Raw genomic sequence first — 21,528 nt, forward strand, 5'->3', positions numbered from 1 at the left:
TTCTATTCCCTGGAAACACTTCTAGCTGGTTCAGTCAGCAGAGCAGTTTCAGAGGGTTATAGGATAATGCAGTTGAGCTCACAAAACCGTGAGAGGAGATGGGAAACTGAAGGGCTGTAAGAGGAGTTGGAGGATTAGAGGAGTCACCAGCCAATCAATCCAAGGAGCAGGCACAGCCAGCTAAGAAAAACTATGAAGGGGTAGTCTGCAAGGAAATCTATGGGATATTGTTGCCTCTGTGCACTTTCCTTCTTTATAGGTTCACAGCCAACATCTGGTAGTGAATCTGACTTTTCTGTTGGGCAACAGGACCAACAGTTGGGAAGAAAAAACGGGTCTGGAGTTCAAGAGAGCAAAGTCAAGCTGCAGTCTGCCAGGCACATACTGCATCTGTCTAAAAGAGACTTTCAGGTTAATGGATACTGTTTCAATTTTGCCTTCAGAATCTCATGGAAGTCCCTCTTTTGGTCAATTCTCACCTAGAATCACACAGGGAAGGCGGACTCTGGGAAACATAATTGATTTTTTAACTATAGATTGTTAATATGGCTTTAATTTTTAATTTTTCCCATTTTACTTTTATAGCAGTTATACCTAAAGTGAAAAATACATGTTCATATGCACTCTCAAAATAACAGCAAACTTTTTTAGTGCTTAATATGTGCTGAGCATTCTGTTGGCCACTATACATATTAAATCTCACAGCAACCTTTAAGATACCGTTAATATCTGTTTTTAGCTGAGGAAACTGAACCTCAGTGAGACTCAGAATGTTGCCCAAGAACACAATTTAGTTGGATGTATAAAGGCTCCCTATTACATAAATACTGTGCATTCAGTTATTCTAATTGCCACCTTTATTTACCAATTTTGAAAATATAAGAAATGCACAGGATTTATATAACCCAATCACAGTCTTTCTTTGTAATCAAAACTATGCAAATAATTTCTAAATTATCTCAGTTTGATGAAACTTGATGGCTCATCTGATCACTGAGCAGGCACTGGAGCTGGAAATACTTTCAGATATTTCCACTGGCTTTCAGTAATCTTGAAAGCTAGAAAGAAAAAAGAGAGAGAATAAAAGGGGAAAATGTGAATTATTAGGTTGGTGCAAAAGTATTTGCAATTACTTTTAGTGGCAAAAACCACAATTACTTTTGCACCAACCTAACAACAGATAAACAGTTTTGCCTGATGAAGCTGTATTTAATTCTATTTTTCCAATTCTTGTGGTTCAGAAACAATTACTATGGATGCAAATCCATCCATGGGAAAATGATACTGTAATTTTTTTAAATGCTGTAAAGAAAGAGCAAATGATTAGTTGCATGGTAAGAGTTGAGAGGCCTCAGATATCCACATTCCCACCATACTGCTCTTCCAATATAGTAACTCTTTATTTATATGTGTTTATACCCTACATCACTCTTGAACAAAGGTATTATTGACAATAAGGGACTAGAAACCCTAAGCCAGTATTTTTTAAAATTATGATCAAGTAACTTATTTTAAGAGTTAACAGGAAAACAATGAAGGAGTTGTTATGTGATCAGATAAATTTTGAAAATGTTAGAGTTAACAAAACAGAACCTCTCTACCTTCAAGATGAGCTGATGAACTATAAACTACCAGAAAAGAATTACAGAGGATGTCATTTTGGGCAATGGAATCCTTTTTTTTCACTGAGTATGGTTGGAATACAGATTTTAAAATGGAGCACCAAGACATTTTTTAAAAGTTTAATTGGATTATCAACTTTCAATCGTAGTTAAGTCCTAATAGACTGGAAGAAACAACAGCAATCATTATTTATTGAGCAAAGGGCTTCATTAGGGTCTTCAGACATGACTCATTTGGACGAGGCCATGTTATAGGGCTGCTCTTTTGTGAAGTATCCTTTGGTGTAAAGGCCCTTAAAACAAAAATGTGAAATACAGCATCAAACAAAAGATAAGAAGATGAGAGTAGAAATAAATCACTGTAAGTTTTCAAAGGAGAGAAAAATGATACCTACTAGCAAAAATATGTAAAGGTTTTGTAAAAGGCCAGGTATCAGCGATGACCCATGAGTGACAATTAGGAGGTAGTCAACAGCCATGGGTGGGAAGGAAGGTTCCAGGCAGCAGAGCCGGCATTAGCAGAGACACAGGTTCTCACTTATAAGTGAGGGCTAAGAAATACCCACACATGGATATAAAGATGGAAACAACAGACACTGGGGGCTTTATAAGGGGGGAAAAAAGAAGGGGGCCAAGGGCTGAAAAACCACTTATTGATACTATGTTCACTGTTTGGGTAATGGGTTCACTAGAAGCCCAGACCCCACCATTATGCCATATACTCATGTAATAAACTTGCACCTTTACCCCCTGAATCTATACTTTAAAAAGTAAAAGCTTGATTTCCTGATTATCAGTCATTTAGGCTACCTACAGGGATAGCAATGAGAAATAAGAATTGATGGTTTTGGGGTAAAGGCAGACAAAGGATGGTGGGAGAAGATGGAGAGGCTGAGACTAAACTTGTAAGTAGAAAGGGACAGCATTGAAGCCTCGGGCAACTAGGGAATGACGGAAGTATTGAAAGGAGGGATGCCTAAGGAAAACTGAAGGCTCATACCACCTACCTCATGCTTTGGCTAAGGAAAAAGCCTAATCAAATATATTTGGATCTAGGTTCTGTGTCTCTACTTGCCAATATAGAGAGCCAAAGACAAGTAAATTTCTTCTTGAAGGTGTGTGTTATTCCCCAAAGAATCTTTTAGGAAGAGCAAGCAGCCTGAGAAATATTTGTTCATTAGATATATTCTGGCAGCAACCAGGAAAATCCAGAAAGTACCAAGCACATGCACATACACATAATATACTTGATTCTTGAAACACTTGTGGTTTCACTGTTTTGTTATTAACTGTCATTATGAAGTACCTATTACTTTATCTAGTAAATGCATTTATAAAACCATCCAAACCTATTTTAGTATTGTAAAATAGTGATAGAGTTTTGGTCCAAAACATTCTTAGAGAAAATGTTAACTGCTTAATTCAGTTTTACAACTATAAGTAGGGCAGATATTTTTTAACACACCCCCTCATGTTTATTGCTGTGAAGAAGATAAGTACTCTCCCGTGTCTTGCTTGATTCAAGAACATCCTGGCCGCTGACTCTTGTAAGCCATATGGCACTCTTCTGAGATCCAGTGCTGATACATTCCACATGTAACCCCACTGCCCCTAGAAGAGAAACTTTCCTGCTGAGTCAGAGGGGTTTATAGAGATGTGAAATTAATAGACAACCTATGTCTTTTAGAAACTGCTAATATATCTATCCTTTGCCTTCTCACAAGTGGGAAAGTTTCTCCTCCCTCCAGATGGAAATCCATACTTTCCCAGTGAGAAGTATGGGTCACCTAAAGCAGAGTGCCTTGTAAAGAGAGAACATATCTCCATTAAAGTCATCACGACTTGCTGGCTGGCTACAGCTGCCCACAGCCTCACTCCCACCACGTTGGCTCTCTTAACCGCAGGTGGGTTCACTTAGAAGAGCGTGTCATCCAAACCCAGCAGCCATGTTTTTTGGGGGTTCCAAATGTGCCATGTGAACACCAAAGCACATTGTTAAGAGCATATACAGCCAGGAACAGAGTCAAGGGGACCTAAGATAGTGAATGGGTCAAGGTAGTAGATTGGGGCACTAAATTGCTGTAGCAAACTAGAAAGCAAATTCTTGCCATTTCCCTCCCCAGAACAAAGCTGACAACCTAAACCTGGTTAGGTTTCACAAGAGCTGAGGCTCTGGAACATGAGAAGAAGCATAATCCTGAGTATCACATGTGAGGCTGTGGAGGCAGGGCCTAGTCAGCTGTGTTAGCTCAGCAATGTTCAAAGAGAAAAATCAAGCACTGTCTCCCTATATGTGACTGTTTCCTGTGCTCCGCATTGCGGGTTGTAACACAGATTCTGGCAGCCTTTATTCAAACAATAGTTTCCCTTAAATTGTTATTTCTAACGCTGAATGAAGAGATACTACATGCTACACATACCTAATTCTGTCATCCTATTAATTTTAATGAGTATAGCCCCATCTGTTTCGGTCAAGCACTCTCAATGCACATGTGTGTGAGAAAGGTAGGGCAGTGTGCTGCTTTGTTTCTTTGTCCCTGTGCATTGATGTATCATTTCGAGAGCAGTGGCTGTGTGCAGCTGAGAGACTTGGTTTCAGATGTGGTCAGAGCATCCTCAGGCACATTAATAATGGAGGAGTCTGACAGGAGCAGCTTTGCCTGTCTTTGTTTTCCACTGTAGGTGAAGGGAGACATGGATCTCTCTGTTTTGCCAAATAACAACCATCCTGACAAATTCCTGCAGCTTGACGTAAAGTCTTTAACGAGGAACTCAGCCCTCCTTCAGGCCAGCCTGGCGAGGTTTCCAGGTGGAAATTATCCTGCTGCACAACACTGGCAAAACCTTGTCTACTCACAGGTAAGATCTAGGGGCACAAAAATATGGGGATGGAGGCTTGTTTCTTTCTCGCTATCTGCCGTTTCACCATTTATGCAACAAGATGCCTATAGGAACAGAGTACAAGGTAGCTGCTCTGTCTTCCAACTGTCTTTCTGTCTTCCTTAACATTAGGAACTTTTCTTTAATTTATTCATAAAATACATGGATTGTCTCATTCATTAATTCCCCTCCTAGCATTAGCTTCTCTGCCTATCCTCATTTTAGATTTCAGGTGGCCTTCATTTACTCCTTCCCTTCAAAAATTTTCAAACTAACTGTTATATGCACAAATAAGACTTTGGGGGAAAAACTCCCATCTCTATCTTTTGGTGTAATCTAAGCATAAAGCATCAGAAGTTTACACTGCGGGCATAAACAAGCCTCTAACACAGCTGGAGATCTTGCTTCTGCCTCCCTTAGACTAGCTCCCTTTCATAGCATACACAGAAGACTTAGAAAACAGAACAATGGAAACCTAATTATTGAAGGGAAAAAATACAGCGAACTCTCCACTTGAAAAAGTGCTAGCTATTACTGTAGATACTCTTATTTTCCACAGGTGTCCATGTGGACAAGGAATACCAATTAGACCTTCAAACCCAGTGCAGGTTTTATTTCTCTTTTCTTTTGCATTTTCCTTCTTTTTGCTGACCAAAAGAGAAGAATAAAACTGTGATGAGTTCCATCTGCTGGAGTAAACATAAAGGCCCTAACTGTTGCACAACTAATGAAACAGAAATAATCTTTGCTTTAAGACATGAAGGCTAATGGGGTTAGTCAATTTAGAAACAGGAAGAAGCATTTCATTACAGAACAGATGTGACTGACCTACAAACCCCTGCAAGTCATTAAATCCTTTGGAGTGGTTCAAATTCCCTGAACAGAAATTTGTTTTCTTTTAAGAACAGTTGCTACTCATGAGTCCTGGTGTAAAGTGACTCCTTTGTGGTATGTTTGTGGGCTCCTCGGGACCTTTATCATGAGATCATTCAAAATCAAGTACACTCAAATGATTATGTAAGTGTTTCCTCCACCTATAAGGATTTTAATTTATTTCCATTGTAAGGCAGCCTATTATGACAACTGACATTTTTTGAGTTTTGCATCAGTCACTTTGGTAATCCTCAAACCCTTCTGCCATTTCATACCCAGCCATCTTGTTGTTGTTGTATTTGTAGGCGTTCTTTTTTTAGTTTTAAATGAAATGAAATGAAATTGCTCCTTTTTCCTCCTTATTGTTTATATCACAGAATAAAATGATTCAAAAATCAGTTCAGAAAACTTGGCCCTTCTATGCTATGCAGTTTAGTCTAAGAAAACATATCCAGTAAATTCCTTTGAGGTTGGAACACATTGATCTAACATCTTTTGTTTGGTACTGAAATTGACCTATTTCCTTCATGTGGAACTTCACAGTTTAAAACTCTGTTGAATGTTGTTCCTAAACCTAAATGAAATGCAAATTTTTAAAAGGCAACTTTTTCTACAGGCCCCATTGGATGGAAATAGTTATTCAAAGAAAAACCAAAGAGGTAAACTTCTGCTTCATAGGTCTTTGAATATGTGTTGTTAATCATCATAAACTTCAAATAAACTTGATTTAGTTATCCTTTTAGCCTAAGAAGAAATGTTAAATGACCTAGTGAAGGCCAGTGTACTAATTGGCCAATTATTAATGCATGGAGTGGAGAGGCAGGACATCAAGTACAAATTCAGGTAATCAGGTAGATGTGGCACAAAGTATGAGTAACAACAACAATATTCACCACTTCACTTTGCAATGCATCAGTAACTAATTCTCTTTTGGGGATAGATCTTAAAATCCATGATTGATATATTCATTGGATAAAACAATAAATGTCATAGAAATGGCCATATAGAAGTTTTAAATATTTGCCATGATACCACGATAGCGTGCCATGAGAGAAGACACTGAATGTGCAAGTATATTGAGGTGTTAGGCACACATAAGGTGGTGGCTACCAAATAGTTCTTAATTTAAAGCTCACACTCCATTGGGGAGTCAGTAAGTCAATGGTAAGAACATGGAATAAAGAAGTTGGAAACTTGGTTTCTTATCTCAAATTCACAATAAACCAGTTTTAGAGACATCCGTCATGGCCCTTAATTCATGCCTCAGTATTTCCACTTGCAGTATTAGGATAATATTTATTTTACGTATTTCCTTAAAAGTGAGAGCAAGTGAAATATGAAGTAAAAGCAATTGAGAGCCAGATTTTCCTATAAAAGATCAAGAATATGTATGGAAGTATGTACATATGTATTGTTATTTATACCAGTATTTCAAAATGTATTGAAGTTATCCTTTCATTAGAATTTATTAGCAGATAATTCCATTTCCATTATTTTATAAATATTGTGGATGAAGGGGTGTGTGTATATGTGTGCATGCATGCACGTGTGTGCACATGGTAGTTGAGGGGATGTACTCAATAAATATGTCAACCTGCATGACTAAACCAAGCAGTAGATATAATACCACATGAAATCTACACAAACTCCAGAGTTGTGTCAACTGATCCTTTCATCCCACACCACACAAGTGCATGGTGTTTAGGATATAGACTACCTTATGGAATGGCAAAGCACTTAACCTGCAGTTATTACCTTCAAACTCGGGGTAACTCAGCAGTTAAAACAGAGATTCCCTAGATTTGAAATGTCACATTGAATTCTTAAATATTGGTATCTATTATCAATGGTTTATCATCTAACTTTTAAAATTCACTTTCCATTTGCAGAAGAAATTCTCCTGGCCATTTTTATATGAGCTAAAGCAATACCATTCAATCTATTTTTTTTTTCTTTCTGAGACATAGTCTCACTCTGTTACCCCGGCTAGAGTGCAGTGGCACAATCTTGGTTCACTGCAACCTCTGCCTCCCAGATTCAAGCAACTCTCATGCCTCAGCCTCCTGAGTATCTGGGATTACAGGCACCCGCCACCACACCCGGCTAATTTTTGTATTTTTAGTAGAGATGGGCTTTCGCCATGTTGGCCAGGCTGGCCTCGAACTCTTGCTTCAAGCTATCCATCCAACTTGGCCTCCCAAAGTGCTGGATTATAGGCATGAGTCACCATGCCTGGCCTCAATCAAGGAAAATAAGCCGTGATGGTCTCAGTTGATTCAGTAACCAGGGACATTGTAATTCCCATCTATGCAGATACTCAGGTCTCCCATATTTACAGAGAGTATACACAGATATTATTTGATTCTGTTATATTTATACTTCTCCTTAAATTCTTTCACCAGAGAAATAAAGAAGCTTCACAACAAGTTTCATGTCAGTGCAGTGAAGAAACATTCACCAAAATCTAATGTTTCTAATTGTTAAATTAATTTTGGGGATGTTTCTGATGAAGGCATTTAGAAATGTATTCCAAATATTTCTGCCAACCCCTTTATAAAACAAGTAATGAAAAAAGGCTGATATTTTTTAAATGTGATAAAATAATATGTTTTTCAAACAACCCCATCAAAAAGTGGGCAAAGGATATGAACAGACATTTCTCAAAAGAAGACATTTATGCGGCCAACAAACGTGAAAAAAAGCTCATCATCACTGGTCATTAGAGAAATGCAAATCAAAACCACAATGAGATACCATCTCATGCCAGTTAGAATGGTGATCATTAAAAAGTCAGGAAGCAACAGATGCTGACGAGGATGTGGAGAAATAGGAACGCTTTTACACTGTTGGTGGGAATGTAAACTAGTTCAACCATTGTGGAAGACAGTGTGGCGATTCCTCAAGGATCTAGAACTAGAAATACCATTTGACCCAGCAATCCCATTACTGGGTATATACCCAAAGGATTATAAATCATTCTACTATAAAGACACATGCACACGTATGTTTATTGAGTCACTGTTCACAACAGCAAAGACTTGGAACCAACCCAAGTGTCCATCAATGATAGAGTGGATAAAGAAAATGTGGCACATATACACCATGGAATACTATGCAGCCATAAAAAAGGATGAGCTCATGTCCTTTGCAGGGACATGGATGAAGCTGGAAACCATCATTCTCAAAAACTATCACAAGAACCGAAAACCAAACACCGCATGTTCTCACTCATAATAGGAAGCTGAACAATGAGAACACATGGACACAGGGAGGGGAACATCACACATCAGTACCTGTCCAGGGTTTGGAGGCAAGGGGAGGGATAGCATTAGGACAAATACCTAATGCATGCAGGGCTTAAAACCTAGATAATGGGTTGATGGGTGCAGCAAACCACCATGGCACATGTATACCTATGTAACGAACCTGCACGTTCTGTACATGTATCCTAGAACTTAAAGTATAATTTAAAAAAAATTCAAATGGCAAGAAAGAAAAATGTGTGTCTTTTTTTTTCCATTTATTGTGGTGGGCCTTAATTTTCTAATTAGCAGTTGCACGTCAGAATATTTTCAGACTAACACCTTTGTTATATCTTTTCCCGGCTTCTATCACATCAGTTTCAGAATCAAGGAGCATTCCAGACTAAACCCGTGAGATGGAGGGAAAGGCTAAGGGTGAGAGGCTGCTCTTCCATTGATTTCTAGACAATGTCATTTACTGAATTTATTTCCTAATCACCTTTCTGCACTCTTTTTCAATCCAATCACACTCTTTTTTCCCATAAATTTCAATGTCTTTTCTTTTTATCATGGTTTTTTTTGTGCATAATTGTATTTCTTCTGTCTCTGAACACACGTCATGCCTTCCTAAGACTGTCTCTATTTTCAATCTTCCATTTACCATTTTGAAAAAAACAGTGCTGGGGCCTTGTGCTGTGGCTCATGCTGTAATCCCAGCACTTTGGGAGGCTGAGGTGGGCAGATCACTTGAGGCCAGGAGTTCAAGGTCAGCTGGCCAACATGGCAAAACCCCAGCTATACTAAAAATTTAAAAATTAGCCTCGCGTGGTGGCATGGCCTGTAATCCCAGCTACTCAGGAGGCTAAGGCATGAGAAATGCTTGAAGCTGGAAGGCAGGGGTTGCAGTTAGCCAAGATCGCGCCACTGCACTCTAGCCCAGGCAACAGAGCACGACTCTGTTTCAAAAAAAAAAAAAAAAAAAATCCCAGCACTTTGGGAGGCCAAGGCGGGTGGATCACCAGGTCAGGAGTTCGAGACCAGCCTGGCCAACATGGTGAAACCTTGTCTCTACTAGAAACCCTGTCTCTACTAAAGATACAAAAAATTAGCTGGACTTGCTGGCGCGCACCTGTAATCCCAGCTACTCGGGAGGCTGAGGCAGGAGAATCGCTTGAACCGGGGAGATGGAGATTGCAGTGAGCTGAGATTGTGCCATTGCACTCCAGCCTGGATGACAGGTGGGAATCCATTGAAAGAGAGAGAAAGAGAGTGAGAGAGAGAGAGAGAGAGAGAGAGAGAGAAAGGAAGGGAAGGAAGGAAGGAAGGAAGGAAGGAAGGAAGGAAGGAAAAAGAAAAAGAGAGAAAGAAAAAGAAAGAAAGAAAGAAAGAGAAAGAGAAAGAAAGAAAAGAACAGTGCTGCACAATACCATAATTTCTCCTTTCTAAGCTTATATTGGATGACAATGTGGTACTTTGCAGGTGCTTATATTATCTAGGAAGTAGACTGATAGCATCATCAAGTTCTTCAGGGCACCAAGTTATACTAAATTTATAGGATTAGAGAATTGGCCACGGATGGTATATTTCCAAAAACAACACCCAAATTGCTCCACCAAACTGTTCTTAGTTGAGACCCAAATGTCTCTGGCATGAAAGCCTATATTAAAGGTACCTTGTATGTTATAATACCACCTGTGAGCACCAAGAGCCCTGGTTATCTGCAGGGAAAGTCAGGACATAAGGTTTCAGAGAAGCCTGAATCACACCATGGAGGGTCCATGGGCTTTGTCTAAGATTTTGAATTTTATCCCGAAAATTTTGAAGAATCAGTGAAAAATTTAAGCAGAAGAATGACACAATCAAATATGTACTTTATAAAGCTTTCCATTCTAGCAATTTAAAACAAAAATTTTGTGTTCACAAAAGAGCTGATTTTCTGAGAAAGTTTATGTGCTGACACATGAAATACACACAAAATGCCTTCTTTTCACTAAGATTATGATAAGGATTACACTGAATGCATAGATCAAAATGGAGAAAACAGAAATCTTTATGACCTTGATTCTCTCAATCCATGAACATGATGTATCGTTTTATTTATTCAGTTCTTCATATGGCCTTCAATAATATCTAGTAATTCTCCACAAAAAACTATTCCATATAATTTGTTAGGTTTACATCTAAATACTTATATTATTTTTCCCTTGATAATAGTACCTTTTAAGTCATGTTTTATAATAGAGCATTACTCATGCATACTATTGATCATTATATACTGATTTTGAATCCAGAAAGTTGAAATCTCTTATTTTGCCCATAAACATCCCTGTAGATAATCATGTCATCTGCTATTTGTTTATTTATAACCCTATTTCTTTTATTTACTTATGTTTCTATTCTTTTTGCATCGCTTTGAGCTTCCACTGCAAAATTATATGGACATTGTGATTACTAGCATCCTTTTATTAATTCTGAAACTAAAATAAATATTTCTAATATTAAACAATTAAGTAAACTGTGTTCTGTAAGTTTGGGGCCTATTCCCTTAATTAGCTTAAGAAAATTTTCTACCAGTTCTAGTTCACTAAGAGTGTTTGCTTTAAATATGTTTGAATATTTTGAAAGTCTTTTTCTGACCTATTGTAAAATTTAATGTTTTTTTTCCTGTTAATGTGGTAAATTTCATTAATATTCTAATATTAAACCATCCTGTTGGTATAACATCTTTCCCCGGTAAAAATCTGTTTTATCTTGTTACATATAATTTGTACGTATTGTAGGATTCTGTTCAGCAATATTGCATTTATAATTTTGCATTTATGTGTATAAGAGAAATTGGCTTATACTTTTCTTTTACTTACTGCCCTCATCTGAAGTTTATACTAACTTCAAAAGTGAGCTGGGGATTGTTCCTTTTCCTATTTTCTGGAAGAATTTGACTAAGAAATTACATATTTTGAGAATGGTAGAAGTTGACTGCAAAACCCTCTGACCTGCTGTTCTTAAATGTGTGTTTTTGGAGGAGGTTTAAAACTATTGATTCGACTAGTCAAATTATCACAGGTTTGTTAATTTTTTTTTAGTTTTTCTTAAATAAGTTTGGTAAGTTATATTATGTAAGAAATTGTCCGACTGCACATAAATGTTTAAAGTCGCTCAGTTTATTTTCTGATTGTTTCTTAATCTCTGCTGTGTCTCTTGTCAAGTCCCCTTTACATTCCTAACTGGGTAGATTTGTGTCTCTACTATTTTTCTTGAGCAGTATTGCCAGAGATATTTTAAATGTGTTTTTCCAAAGAAATAGCTTGCAACTTTGTTTATCTTCTCCATTGTATATGTGTATTCTCTTTAATATGTGTTGATTCTGTCTTTACATTTATGATTTCATTTTGACTGTTTTATTATACTTATTCAATGGCTTTATTTTTAAGACTTTTAATTCAATGCTTAATACTTCATTAATTTTCTCATTCTGCTTTATAATGCAAGTATATATGCCCATAATATTCTCTCAAAATACCATTTCAGATCCAGCCAACAATTTTGTAATGTAGCATTTCTCACTTTCATTCTGTCCTAAATTTCAAAATGTTTATTATTATTTCTTTGAAATGTATTTTTAAATGTCAGCAGAATGTGTTATTTTATGTTTTTGATAATGATTTCTAGATTTATAACTAAGTTGTCAATGGTTGAAAAGTATGGTCCATGTAATATTGAACCTTTGAAATTTGTTTTGGAATTTAACATGCTATCAATTTTATAAAATTTTCAGTGTATATTTTTAAAATGAATATTTTCAATTGTTTAATAAAGACATCCATATATGTCACTTGAACAAACCTTTTGATTTTATGGTTCACATCTTCTTTATTCTTTTTTTTTCCATAAGTTATTGAGGTACAGGTGGTATTTGGTTACATAAGTAAGTTCTTTAGTGGTGATTTATGAGATTTTGGTGCACCCATCACCCAAGCAGTATACACTGCACCATATTTGTACTCTTCTATCCTTCACCACCTCACACTCTTCCCTCCAAGTCCTGAAAGTCCATTGCATCATTCTTATGCCTTTGTGCCCTCATAGCCTAGCTCCTACATGTCAGTGAGAACATACGATGTTTGGTTTTCCATTCCTGAGTTACCTCACTTAGAATAATAGTCTCCAATCTCATCCAGGTTCTTTATTCTTAATGATTGTTTCACATGCTTGAGAAAAATTACATGTATAAATTTCTCTCTGTAATTATTTTAAGTTTTGTTTTATAAATGTTAAGACTATTTTATTAGATGCATACAAGTTTAGAATAATAATATTTTACTAATGTTAACTAACTTTATTCATTTTCTACCAACATTCTTTATATCTAGCAAAGCTTTTGACCATGTCTATTTTGTCTCCAAGGATCTTGCCAGGAATTTTACTGGTCAAGCTTGAGTTTCTTTAGGTTTGCTGAGCATCTAGTAAGGCTTTAGCACAGTAAAAAAAAAATATATATATATATATATACACACACACACAAACATATATGTACATACACACATATACACACATATGTGTGTATATTTATATATAATGGTGTATGAATATATTATATATGCCATATGTATCACCTAATATATATATATCATCACATATGTATAATCATCTTCTGCTATATAGAGCACATTCACAAGAGTCCTGAGATGTGTGTAGTGTCACAAAAAAAGAAAGTAAGCCAAAATCTTGTGAAAGATTTCAAGGGCCAGGCTTGGAAGTGGTCTTTCATCCACATATCAATGGACATAAAACATGTGGCCCCAATATAAAATCAAAAACAGACTGGGAAAGGCAGATATCCTCTGTGCTTAGGAAGTGAAAATCAGTCACAACACCCAGTTCTCATTGTTTATATTTGCCTAGTATAAATTTTTATATTTTTTTACTCTAATTCTTTCTGAATCTTTATATTTTAGGCATTTCTGTTGTAAATATTTTATAATTTAATTCATTTTTAAAAATCTGATCTGACAATCTCTGTCATTGCAATAGGGAGTTTATTCCATGTACATTTAATGTGATTATTTATAATTGTTTTTCTATGTTTCTGAGATTTTCCACCTGTATTTTTTTTTTTGTAGTCTTTTTAAAGATTGTTTGGTCTTCATCTTTTTCCTACTGCTCTGGTGACTTAGAAACTGTACAATCTTTCTCCACTTGTTAGTAATATCTCTATCTCCTCACTGAAATTATTTCTTAAAATTTTCTAATAAAAAATGTGTGTTAAACTTACTATACTCCAGTGTATTCATTTCTCTTTAAAATTCACAAATTAGTGATTATTACTATTATCTCTATTTCACCTAAATCAATGCTTGCCTGGATTCACACACACATTTATCAATTTTTTTGCTTTCTGTCTTTCTTTCTCTCTCACATTTCTCTTGTATCTTAAACATCCGTTATCAACTTTCTTCCTGAATTACATTTTTAGAGTTTTTACAATAAACTATTAATTTTGTACACTTCATTTTCTTTGTTCAAAAATGCCTTCTATCTCACTCTATTTATTGAATTATAGTTTACTTCACATAGAGTATATAATGATTAAAGTATATAAATGATAAATGAACAAAGTTATGCTTAATACAGAAAACCTAGGTAAGCTTTGAAGTGTTACCTTTTTTAAATAAATATTTTAAAAGGTAATTTATTTTACTGCCCAGGTAATTAAAATAGTTGAATTACTGTTGAGTTTTCCTCTGGTAAATGTATTCTTTCTTGTGCAGTAGAGTGAAGGGTTTTTTGTTGTTGATGTTCTGAAAGTTATTTAAAAAAATTTATCAAGATACAAATAAAAGCTCAAATAAAATCAGTATTGCTTATTTTGTGATTAAATTCATAATAAATTTATACTATTAATTTACCTTCACCTGTCTCTCAGACATAAAATTCACATGCACTGCAAAAATAAATAGTACTATGCTCTATAATAAACCTCACAACTTTCAAAAATATCATCTAGAAATAAGGGTTTGAATGTTCTTTTAAAATGTATCTCTGAGTCTTTTGCTATTTTTACACATTAGATTTTCTAAGTCTATGTACATTGTAATAGAGTGTGTACTTTTTTTCTTGATCTCCCCAAAACTGTATTTTCATTTATAGATCTTTCTTATTTAAGAAACTTAACCAACAGTGTAGAAGACAATCTGACAAAGCCAATTTGTCAATGTCAGGAGAATTATCCCTCTTCAGAGATGATCAAAGATGCCTAGCCTTGAAGAAAAAAAAATTAAGTAAAAATTATGCTAAGTTCATACCATTTAAATTTCTTATCAAATTACTTTTTGCTCAATTCAGAAACATTACTTTTGAAGCAATCTATCTTTGAGATAAATGCTAAGCCAAAAAGATTTATTATTTCATTGCAAACTTCAGTTTTACAGAACATAAGTTGACTTTGAGCAGACCAAAGACCTATTAAAGTCAGAAAGCGGTCTGCAAGTTGAGCTCTAAGTATGTGAAAAATGCATGGATTAAGAAAATTAGGGAAATCCAACACCGAAGAGAATGGGAACGGTTTTATCTAGGTGATTTTTTTTCCTGCTAGCCATTTCAGAAGGAAACTACATTTAACAGTTTCCAACTTTAGCTTATGTCATATAAATTAATGTTACCTATATACACCAATAAATGTTGACAGCATCAGAGTATTGATAATCATAAATATGACTCAAAAGAATAAAATTCCTATTAAATATTCTCTGTTTTGGGTGTCTAAAATACATGACATACATTTACTGAAAAATATCTGTAAATTAAGGAAATGAGCCACTTCTTTTTAAAGATTAAAGATTATCTAAAATGAACTTATATGAAATCCCTCTCTTGATGTCCTATCACAAATGAAACATGACTCTATAAGCTTTTTGATTCTTCTCAATTTGTATTTGACCAATGGACAAATTTTAATTTCCAAAATGAACAAATTTTTAATTTCTACCTTCATGATAGCTTGATATACTTAAGAAGAAAACAAAACAAAGTAAAAATCTGAAGGTCAAGTCAGACCCAGAAAAGTGCACATTATATGATTTTATTTACAGAAAATATGAGATGAGTCCAAACTAATCTATGCTGTTAGAATTTGGGTGCTATTATAGTTATGCTTTGGGCAGGGGGAGGGAGGGTGACTGGAAAGGAGCATGAAGTGTGCTAGTAATGTCATATTTCTAGGTCTGGATGTTGAATCTTTGGTTTGCAAGAATTTATAGAGCTATGTATTTATATATATGAATATTATGCTCCAATTTAAAAAGTTTTTAAAAACCTGAAAATCGGTATTAGAGCTATCTGACAGCCAGTCTTTACACACACAGATACTAAATTACATGTACAGTGCTAAGTTAGCTTAGACCTCAAAGCGGTCTGAAATGGGAGCCATGATAGTATTTGTGAAAGTCGAGGCATATCTCTAAAATGTCTTTTAATTTTGACTTTGCTGGATTAGCATAGCAATATTAAATAATATTTTAATAAGTCATGGAATATAAAAATAGAGATAAGCAAAATGTCATTAAGTCTCAACACAAATAACCTGAGAAAAGTTGGCTTTGTTCTGAATTCTATTTGAATTAGAGAGTAAAGAAGGCTCTTTCTCTGTAGTTATAAAATAGCATTTTAATGAATGATTAGTAAAGCTGTTCAAGATCACACACAAAGAAAAAACTCAATTGATGTTAGATTTCTGGGTCAAACGAAACTCTAGAATCCTTTTCTCATTCATTGTCCTAATCTGTTGGGTTTCTGCACAAAATCAGCACATTATCAGGTACAGTTATCTCACATTGCATTCCCTACTATCAGAAGGCCCGTTGCTAAGAGATGCCTTGTTTCTTTGTCTCTTAGAGGGAAAAGAAGAATATTGCTGCTCAACGAATTAGGGGATCCAGTGCAGACAGCCTTGTCACTGCTGATAGCCCCCCACCATCCATGTCATCAGTTATGAAGAATAACCCACTCTATGGTGACCTAAGTTTGGAGGAAGCTATGGAAGAAAGAAAAAAGAACCCATCATGGACCATTGAGGAATATGACAAACGTTCCCTGCACACAAACCTCTCTGGACATCTGAAGGTACTCATGACTAAGAGTCAACCTCTTCAACTGATAAGGGAGATCAGTCAAATAATCCTAAAAGAAAGCAATACTGAAGTGACAGGTACTCTTCACTAGGGGCAGAATCTCTAGATTTCAGAGCATTTTGGCTCCTGGCTTTTCTTTCTCCCTCCTAGTCAGTATTTGTGTTTATTTGTTTTGAGTTTTACAGTTTCAACAGTTACTGGCAACTGTATAGTGTAGAGAAGAAAAAAACCATGTGGTACAGAACAAAGGTTTTCCAGGAGGGTAAAAGGTTTATTGAAAATTAATTTGCAAGATCACATTTTCTGTTAGTTTGTAAACATTTATGTTCATGAACACTTAAGAGCTGATTCCCTATTCTACATTTATTCAAAAATATTTATTAAGTGTTCTGTGTTAGGCACTGTGCAAGGAACTTCTCATCAAAGATTATTTTATCTCAGCCCTCTCAGTGATTTAAGATTGCAGATTTACATTTTGGTCATTTTCCTGTGTCTCAGTAACAAAACAAAACAAAAACATTTCAACACAGGAAAAGCATGCGATGAACTCATTCACCCAGCTTAAACCCAACTTAAGTTTTTCTTTCTTTGTTTGCCCCCACTGGTGTCACCCCATCACATGAAAAACTTCAAAATACCTGAAAAGCAAGGAAGCAGCCCTCTGTTTTCTGAACAGACTGGATTCCTACCCAGCCTTGGCTGGCTTCCACCTGCCCTAGGCCAGGAAGGCCTGCCATTTTCCAAGTACATACCCTTCATTTAAAAATGTTTATCTAAGCTAAGCCCCATACCTTAAGCACTCGAGAATTTTTTTCTTTTTTTTTTTGAAGAGGACAGCACCCTGTCTCCTTGAATCCTACTCACACTTTTTACAATTTCAAATATGTGCTGCTCAAAAGACCCACTGTCCAGAATCTTTGAAGTTTCTTAATCTCTTAGTAGATTGAATGTATCTCCTCCTTTATGTAGCCCATTTTCCAGAGAAGTTTACATAACAGATGCTCTTCACAGAAATAATAATCTTGTGTTTCTTTTTCCTTCTTTCTTTAAATTTTGCATTCCTTACCAAGAGTCTTAAGGACATCTAAAAAGTCACCCCTACTATTAGAAAAAAAAAGTACTGATTTATTTTACAAACATTTCTTGACTGTATGTTAGGGCCTCTTCCTTTTGCTGTTTACATGCAAAATAAGGGAACTATAGAGGTGAATATTCCTGTCCCTACCCTCAAAAAGTTGATCTAACTGAGCAAATTAACAGACAATAACTATAGAAATAGATAAAGGAAGCTAACAGTAATAGTAACAGAAAGTGCCATGCAGTGTTCTGACTCATAAGTGGGAGTTGAACAATGAGAATACATGGACACAGGGAGGGGAACAACACACTCTGGGGCCTGTGACGGGTGGGAGGCAAGGGGAAGGAGAACATCAGGACAAATACCTAATGCATGCGGGACTTAAAACCTAGATGATGGGTTCATAGGTGCAGCAAACCACCGTGGCACAGGTATAAGTATGTAACAAACCTGCACATTCTGCACATGTATCCCAGAACTTAAAGTAAAAAAAAAAAAAAAATCTGTACCCTAAATTCTCAGGATACACTTTACCTATATAGACAACTTGTACATGTAACCCTAAAGCTAAAATAAAAGTTCACAAAAAAAGAAACCAAAATGCCTTTTCCCTCACATTTGCCAATACTGGTTACTTTTCAAATAAATCATCAATGATTGGAAAAAATGGTAACACATTGTTTGCTGATTTTCATTTTTCTGATTACCAGGTAAGGCTGAATATTCTAGTAAAAGTATAAAACTTCTTTACTATAAAAGCCCAAATTACGATTAGTGTTTTAGCACATAATTATCTCCTGTTAAACGTTGCCATAGGCTTACCTATGATACTCTTCATTCTCCATCCTAGGAAACTGCTGATTTTCAGGTTTTCTGCTCTTTCTTTGTGGAATTAGTCCATCATCCCCATTGCCAGCAGCAGCACAATCAGTCAGGTTTTCTGATAATCCCACGTTATTACTTCCGTGCTTCTTTATTTCTTCTTCAACCTTGAGTAGAAGTTTGATATTAAGAATGGTTATTACTTTATACAATAAAAAGAAGTTTTGTTTCACTGAAAAAAAATAAAGAAGAAAAATAAGAAAGACAAAGTGCATGTAGGATAGGAAGGGGGCACAAATCACATTTGATTATAAAAGGACTTCATGAAAAAATAAACTTATGGGCTTGAAGGATGTATAGAATTCCCAAAGGTATAGATGGTTTGCCTAAGTGGGAAGGCTCTTTTGTCAGGAGTAGCAAGAGCAAAGGCAGAAATATAGGAGCTATAGGTTAAGTAATAGAATAATGAGAAAATAAGCCTAGAAAATAAAGCTAAAAAATGTTTGAATGTTACACTTAGGAAATTGAATATTATTGGCAATAAGGAGTAATTTTTTAAGCTGGACAATTATATGAGTTATGTTTAGGAAGAATGAGCCATATGTACAATGAGTGCCATGTTTTACTACAATCAGGACCTACTTCCTCCCCCGCCCAGTCCTCTGTTTACACTCTCACTCTCCCTAAAGCAGTGGACTCTGAGGTCTGAGGCCTGTTTCACAGGCCTCATAAAGTTATTCGTCAGCACTAACTTCCTAAGAGAAGTTTCTGGAAGCCGTAACTTTTGTTTTCATTAAAATTTTTTCTTATACCTCACTAATTCATCTTTCATCTTCACCCTTGTCTATATCTCATAGAGCCCCTAACTTATTTTCTGAAACCTTGACACCACTTTTAGGCTATAAACCCAAGTCCCTGTGGTCACTCACATTTTTCTACTTTGGTAAGAGTTTATAAGCCAGAAAAGAGAAAAGAAATCCATGTTTTATTACAAAGGAAAGCTAGAAGCAGAATGTGACAAAATAGTCTCTATTAGTGAAGCTCTTAGTGGAGAACAGAGGCATTAAACTTACAAAGTGCAGGCCTCTGATTAGGACAGAAAATGAAGGATAGGCATGAGGTAGATGAGGATTTTTACATCATTACCCTTCTTCACAGATCATCCATATTTTATTTTAACATTTTAGCATTTCTAAAACTAAGAAGTTCAAACTAGTACTAGGGTAATGGGAGAATTATATTGCCATCATCAGAATCTATCCTCGCTTTCTATTAATACATGCATGCACATTCCTCTCCTAGCAGTGCACCTGGAAGTCTGAAGTTAGTTCATTGACCCCTGACGCTGATAAAGAAAACTTGCTGTGCCACGTTTCAGCTGACTTTAAGTCTCCTGAGACTGGAGAGGCAAAGAGAGGGTAGGCAGTCCACTGTAAGTCATAACAATAAAGCAGGTGAAATATAATGAAGCATGAAGTAGGTTTGTGAAAGCAGAGATTGAGTATTCATTGTAAATTTGTTGTATATAAGGCATAGACACCAAATCTACAGCACCAAAACATAGCAAGAGATGTAACACGAAAAAAATGTATTTTTATAAATGTATGGACAATAGACTTTGCAGGTTATTTATCAGGTACACGAGATCAGGTTGACTTGATAATTCTATGGGCCTGGAAGGAAAGATGAAGTCTGTGAAAGAAAGAGAGACATGGGGAATAAATAAGAGCTGATATGGGGAAGAATATAATGGGTCCTTTTTTCAGGAGGTCAAACAAACTTTCTGCATGCTAGACATGTGGCAGCCCTCTACAGGGAAAATCAGTGGGTCAAGAGTAATGGAAGAGACTCCTGACTTTTAGCCCTCCCTACTTCCATGAAAGTCAGCTTCCGGATTTACTGAAAACGCCACCAAGCATGTTTATTCCTGCCATGCAGACAAAATCAAACCTCAAAGGTTCATCTAAAGCAAAGAATTTTCATTTTATTTGAACTTACTAAGCTGAATTACATGCACTATTTATAGGATGTAAGGAACACCAAATTGGCTACAATATGATAGAAACACCGTTGTGTTTCTGACCCTCTAATGTGAGCAATTTAATTAAAGAATCATGGAGGCCTCCTAATTAATTCTGATGCAGACCTACAATTTGGAACTGCAGGGATTCCTTGTCAGCCAGGAGACTGTAGCTGCAATTTTATGCTATTCAAGGAAGCCTCATACCGCTCATGTGAGCCATGACATTGAAGCCTTGCCCAGGACAGAGTGAATATGGACCATCAGTCCCCGTGACAGTGTCTCATTCTGCAATCTTAATTAATTTGTAACACTGACTGATTACTGATTAATCATATTCTCCATGTAATTTTCTTTTAGGAAAATCCTAATGACCTGCGGTTTTGGTTGGGAGACATGTACACTCCAGGTTTTGACACTTTATTGAAAAAGGAAGAGAAACAAGAAAAGCATTCAAAATTCTGTCGTATGGGTCTGATTTTACTTGTCGTTATCTCCATCTTGGTTACCATAGTGACTATTATTACTTTTTCCACCTGAGGAAACTGCAACAGTCAGAGCTACTTTAAATTTCCTAAAAAATTTTCTGATAAACATTTGAAACCCCCCCCCAAAATAACAAAAAAAAAGTACATGCAGTGTGAATTGATTGTTGATTGTATTATTAACTGTAATTGTCCTGAAGAATGTGAATGTCGGGCGTGGTATGCTGGCTTCCCCACTTTGTTCTATAAAAGCTTTGTAAGAGTGCCAGCCTAACTTTGTCCTTTGGGAAGCAGGAATTCTGAGGAACATAATCACAGAATTGTCACTATATGCAACACACATTAAATATCTTTATAGGGAGCAAACAGTATCAAAAATT

General features: G+C 36.0%; 1 protein-coding gene across 1 annotated transcript; it reads left to right on the forward strand.

Moving 5' to 3' along the window:
- Positions 1–3,842: 3,842 nt before the first annotated feature.
- Positions 3,843–21,306, forward strand: MINAR2 (membrane integral NOTCH2 associated receptor 2). The gene is made up of 3 exons (XM_002815852.3): positions 3,843–4,481; positions 16,508–16,735; positions 21,024–21,306. Exons 1-3 carry the CDS (start codon positions 4,317–4,319, stop codon positions 21,201–21,203), a joined length of 573 nt encoding a protein of 190 aa, XP_002815898.1. The 5' UTR covers positions 3,843–4,316; the 3' UTR covers positions 21,204–21,306.
- Positions 21,307–21,528: the final 222 nt, after the last annotated feature.

Source organism: Pongo abelii, chromosome 4 (assembly GCF_028885655.2).
Source record: "Pongo abelii isolate AG06213 chromosome 4, NHGRI_mPonAbe1-v2.0_pri, whole genome shotgun sequence".
NCBI classification, from domain to species: domain Eukaryota; kingdom Metazoa; phylum Chordata; class Mammalia; order Primates; family Hominidae; genus Pongo; species Pongo abelii.